Here is a 5,488-nt window from a genome sequence, read left to right on the forward strand (position 1 = left end):
CTTGAGATGAAATGACCCGGTAGTTAGATTCCAGAGAAAGATTTGGCACAAAACATCATTTGTAGCAACATAGTGTTCAAATTATCGCATGTGATTATGCACTGTAACATAAAACAACACTTAAAAAATTATACCATAAATATCTGTGTGACTTGATGTCTGCATCGCTCTTCTATGAAATATACCAATCTGCAATTCTATGAAATATACCAGTAGGGATTCGTTAGATTCTGGTTGATAAGTCTCAGAGTGAAATCATACTTTAATGAGCAGAACTTGCAAGAGTCAATGAATTCATCCAACAATGAGTGTTCATAAGCTAACATGTCCAATATTTACAAATTAAAACTATTTTTGACATTGTTTGTGTGGTCACATAATAATATTGTCCATGTAATTCTTATCAGATGTTTTGTACATGTGTGTGAGCATAATAACACCACTAAGAATATGCATTAATTAAAAAAAAAAAAAAAAAAAAAGACTTTAAACCTCAAAGGCATATGTTCAGTTAATTTCCTTCATGCCTACAGCATGTGACTTAATAATTAGGGTGTTATCATAATTTGCTTTGGGCATATTTTTAATAAACCATTACCTCACACTAATATCTGACAGTTAAATATGACTTAGTCATAGAAAGGAGCACAGTGATGTCCACTGTAACAATCAGAAACTTTCTCCATTTCACGGTCGCAAACCAAAAAATATCATCCATCCGATCTGGCTCAGAGAGTTGAAACAAGTAGTACAGCTCCATATCAAGGCAAATGCAGGAGGACTTTCACAAAAAATGACACTTCTTTGAGGCTACTGTAAGGCATAAACTTCTGATTTACGATCATAATGCTGCTTCAAACAAAAGAATTATAAAAAGTAAAATAAATATGTGAAACAATGCTAAGGTGTCTTTTCACATTAGCTATGACCTTGTGGCTGCTACAATGCAACAGTTAAACAACCATGTCACAGGAAGAGTGACGAGGTTAAGAAATAAAACAACAGGTTCTTTTCTCTTTCAGCAGAGTACAGCAGAGAAACAGTGTTAGAGGTTTCCCAGTTCCTCCCATTTCTCCTGTCTTATCACTGACAGATATTCTATTTAAATATCCACAATTAATAATTGAGGATTGTATTGATACAAGACAGTTCTTCACCTAATTTCCTTGTTCTACCATCTGCTGTAAAGATGTTTCAAAAATTGTAAAGGTCTGTGTTCATCTGCTTGTCCTGGCACAGTTTGGTTACACCTTTGTTACACCACCGCTTGCCATATCGACAGCTGCTTTATCACCAGCACCAGCAATCCAGTGGTAACACTCAGTGGCATTCTTGTTCTGTGGCTTAGAGGTACACCGAGTACAGTAGATGATACCCAGTGCCACCATCAACACAATGAAGATGCAGAGCGGTACCAACAATCCAACCAGCAACCAGCTGCTGCTCTGAGACTGCTCTTTGCTGCTGCCATCCTTAGCTCCCTGAGTAGATAGGAGGGCCTGTGTAAGGGTTTGTAATTCAGTGTAAGAAGTTGTAGATTCGTAATCATGGCTGCCATTATCAAGATCGGTCTTATAGGTTTCATATTCTGCTTCAATAATGAAAGGACTTTGTGTAGTTCTCTCGCTGTCAAGCTCACTTGCGCTAGGACTGAACATCCAATTCCAAGCACCGCCTGCTATAGTAGTGGTGGGGGACACTGTGAATTCTGTGGTACTCTCATCGTCATAATATTCTGATAGTGGAGTTGAAATGGTGGAAGATAAAAAGGTATCCACAGCAACTGTTTGGTCTACATTATCCAATTCCATGTTAATGATGCTAGTAAGGCTTTCAGTTGGTGAAATGGTTTCAGTTACCTCCTGGGTCGCACTAGTGAGCCACAGCAGGTCAGTGGGAACCATCTCCACATTAGGAAGCTCAGTAAGCCCGTACAGAGATTCATTTTCATGAGGCTTGAAGTAATCAGGGTCTTGATTTTCTGCCATACTAACCGTAAGATCAGTGATCAAGAGGATGGGTGCAGTTACTGTGGAAGATTGCTGCTCATCACTAGGTTTGCATGAATAGAGGTCAATTTGGAGATCATAACCCTCTTCACAGAAGCATTCAAATCCCCCAGGAAAATTTATACACATTTGCTCACAGGTTCCCTCAAATTGACATTCATCAACATCGTAGCAGCGACTTGGATCCTCTTGAAGGGAAGCAAAGCCATGGTGGCAATGACATACATGAGAACCTTTTACATTCTCACATTCATGTTCACATGGAGCCTCCACGCACTCATCTATGTCCTCACAAGTTCCCTCCTCATTAGATTTATAGCCATTACGACAGGCACACTCAAAGGTCCCTGGTGCATTTACACAGATCTGTTCACATGGACTCTGCAAGCACTCATCAACATCCAGACAGCCTTGCTCATCTGGTGCCAGCATGTACCCCTCAGGGCAGGCACAGCGATAACTGTCCATCACTGTCAGACACTCATATTCACAGGGAGATCCTTGACAGGGGTCAGTTTGAAAGCAGCTCACTCCATCTTCAGCCAAGAGAAAGCCTTCCTTACAATCACAGTAGTAATGCTTGCCATCTTCTATGCAGTAATGGTGGCAGCCACCATTATCCTTATCACACCAGCTTATCTTGGAAATATCAGAACAGAAAGGAGGATCTCTGTTCCAACCCACAGTCCCATCCTCTCTTTCAGTACACAGTACTGTTTGGTCACCTTTAGTTAAGCAGGGTACAGTTGCAACTGACCCAAATGGAATGTGAGTCAAGAGTGAGGTGACAAGGTCAAATTGGGTTGTGTACAGTGCATTTCCATATCCTTCATTTGAAATAGCTTGACACATGCCAGAGAAAGTGTACCTGCACAAGTAGCCATCCACAGGAATTGAGCAAGGCCCATCTTTCCACTTGAAGTTGTCCTGGCTTTTTTGAGCAGAGGTACTGTAACCTATGCTCACACAACGTGGAACTGAACAGGTGTTTGGAGAGTCGTCTTGCTGCCAGTTGGTGTACTGGGTATCTTGCTCCCCAGTAATCCAGGAGAAGCCTCGCATGGGACGGCCGGCGGCACACTTACGAGGCTGCCTTTGCAAACCAATCCAAACAAACACACGGCTACTTTCCATCAGTTCCAGGTTAGAAAAGAGCATATCAATTAGGTCTGACTCCTCTGGACTCTTGATGGTGACAAGGTTGCCACCCTGTTTCCTGCAGCTGCGCCAGGCATCCAGGAAGGTTTTGCGCTGAAAGTAGATTACTAAACAGCTCTTCTCATTGCATAGGGCATCTTTATCCTGCAGCTCCTGAGTTTGCACACTAGAGAGATACAGCAGCACAGAGAAAAGAATCACATAGAGCACTGGAGAGCCCATTCTTTCACAACTTCTCTCTCTCTCTCTCTCTCTCTCTCTCTCTCCTTCACTCTCCTGGTCTCTGTTACTTTTGCTCTTTCTCGTGTTTTAATTTTACTAGCTATTCTACATTTACTGAACCCCGTTTGACCTAAACCTTTCTGTCTACCTTTCACTCTTAGCCCTCTGCTTGCTCTACACTCTAATGGGGATTTGTGCCTGGACTGAGGACTTACAGTCTGTCCTCGGAATTTCTATAGAGGGGGGAGATTGGGAGGCAGGAGCAATGGAAGAGTTGCAAAAGAAAAAAAAAAAATTGTATGTTTTCAGAGGAGGGAGGGATGGGGGAGGGATGTGTGTGTGTGTGTATGTGTGTGTGTGTGTGTGTGTGTGTGTGTGCGTGTGTGTGTGTGTGTGCGTGTTGGAAATCTGGGGGAGGTGTAGCAGTCTCCCTCTTTCTCAGAGCGTGCCGTATGGTTCTCATAAGTACACGTATGGAAATGGTTTGGGATCTCATTGCTACCCTCTATCTGTACTCTGCTTATACAGTTGCTCTCTGCACTAGGATCTTTGTGCACCTCCACATATACAGTACTCCTCACCAACACTATGGTAATCTGCTATTATTGAAAAATAGAGAGTGTACATAAGATTAAGACAAAGCACAAACTTATGCCAAGAATCCTTCTCATCCAGTTTTATTTTCCTTGCTAAGTTTTCTTTGGTTTAGCTTTTTTTTGTTTATTTTGCTTTTCATTTTGATCATGTCATCAATCAGCAAGTAATGTGTCTATTCACCCTACAATAATATGAACCAGTTGAAAAGTGTGCTTTTGGAAGGTCTTACATTCCTGCACGACAAGAGAAAACCGTTGCATGCACAAATGTAACAGATACTATTCAGCAGTGTTTGTTATCCGAGAAGATGAATTGCCTTCAGTTCGTACTGTAGGTTGAAAACGTGGTCCAGATTTCTTTCTAAAAAAAAAAAAAAGTATTCTCTTGTAAAAAAATATTTAATGTCAGTTCAAATGTTAATTTGGAGCCCATTATATAAGTGTAAAATAACATTGGTGTACCCTATAATTGTAATGTAAAAAAGTAATATTTACAAAAGGTCAACAAAGTAATCATTACAATTCCCATTTCTGTTTGAGCCATGCATATACACTCTAAGGATAAATATATCAAGATGAAGTACCGGAGGTTTACTGTAGGGGAAAAAGGGTAGGAGGTCTGACTTTGTAAGATAAGATGCAATTTCCCCCCCATTACTAGCACATTATTTTTAATAATTTCCATCAACCTTAAATAAGGGTATTTTATTTCCTGCGCCTATTAGTGGTACTAATATGGCATGATTGCTTGATGGTAAATTGTACCTTAATTAATTCAATGACAAAATTTTAAGATTATCACATGAAAGTGAGTGACTGACAGAGTGACTGAGTGAGTGAGTAACTAAGTGAGTGAGTGACTGAGTGAGTGACTGACTGAGTGAGTAATTAAGTGAAAGAGTGACTGAGTGAGTGAGTGACTGAGTGACTGAGTGACTGAGTGAGTGACTGAGTGAGTGACTGAGTGACTGAGTGAGTGAGTGACTGAGTGACTGAGTGAGTGAGTGACTGAGTGACTGAGTGACTGAGTGAGTGACTGAGTGAGTGAGTGACTGAGTGACTGAGTGACTGAGTGAGTGACTGAGTGAGTGACTGAGTGACTGAGTGACTGAGTGAGTGCCTAACTGAGTGAGTGCCTGAGTGAGTGAGTAATTAAGTGACTGAGTGAATGAGTGACTGAGTGAGTGACTGACTGAGTAAGTGACTGAGTGAGTGAGTAATTAAGTGAGTGAGTGAGTGACTGAGTGAGTGCCTGAGTGAGTGAGTGAGTAATTAAGTGAGTGAGTGAGTGAGTGACTGAGTGAGTGACTGAATGACTGAGTGTGTGACTGAGTGAGTGAGTGAGTGAGTAATTAAGTGAGTGAGTGAGTGACTGACTGACTGAGTGAGTGCCTGAGTGAGTGAGTAATTGAGTGAGTGAGTGAGTGACTGACTGACTGACTGAGTGAGCAATTAAGTGAGTTAGTGAGTAAGTGACTGAGTGAGTGAGTGACTGAGTGAGTG

General features: G+C 41.4%; 1 protein-coding gene across 1 annotated transcript; it reads right to left on the reverse strand.

Annotated features, from left to right (window-relative positions):
• Positions 1-244: 244 nt before the first annotated feature.
• On the reverse strand, positions 245-3,723 carry cd248a (CD248 molecule, endosialin a). Its single transcript, XM_017473233.3, has one exon. The coding sequence runs from the start codon at positions 3,387-3,389 to the stop codon at positions 1,245-1,247; it is 2,145 nt and encodes a 714-aa protein (XP_017328722.1). The 5' UTR covers positions 3,390-3,723; the 3' UTR covers positions 245-1,244.
• Positions 3,724-5,488: the final 1,765 nt, after the last annotated feature.

Source organism: Ictalurus punctatus, chromosome 7 (genome assembly GCF_001660625.3).
Source record: "Ictalurus punctatus breed USDA103 chromosome 7, Coco_2.0, whole genome shotgun sequence".
Taxonomy (NCBI): Eukaryota; Metazoa; Chordata; class Actinopteri; order Siluriformes; family Ictaluridae; genus Ictalurus; species Ictalurus punctatus.

Coding starts and splice junctions, on each gene's coding strand:
- cd248a (XM_017473233.3), bottom strand. CDS start 3,389: ATGGGCTCTCCAGTGCTCTATGTGATTCTTTTCTCTGTGCTGCTGTAT.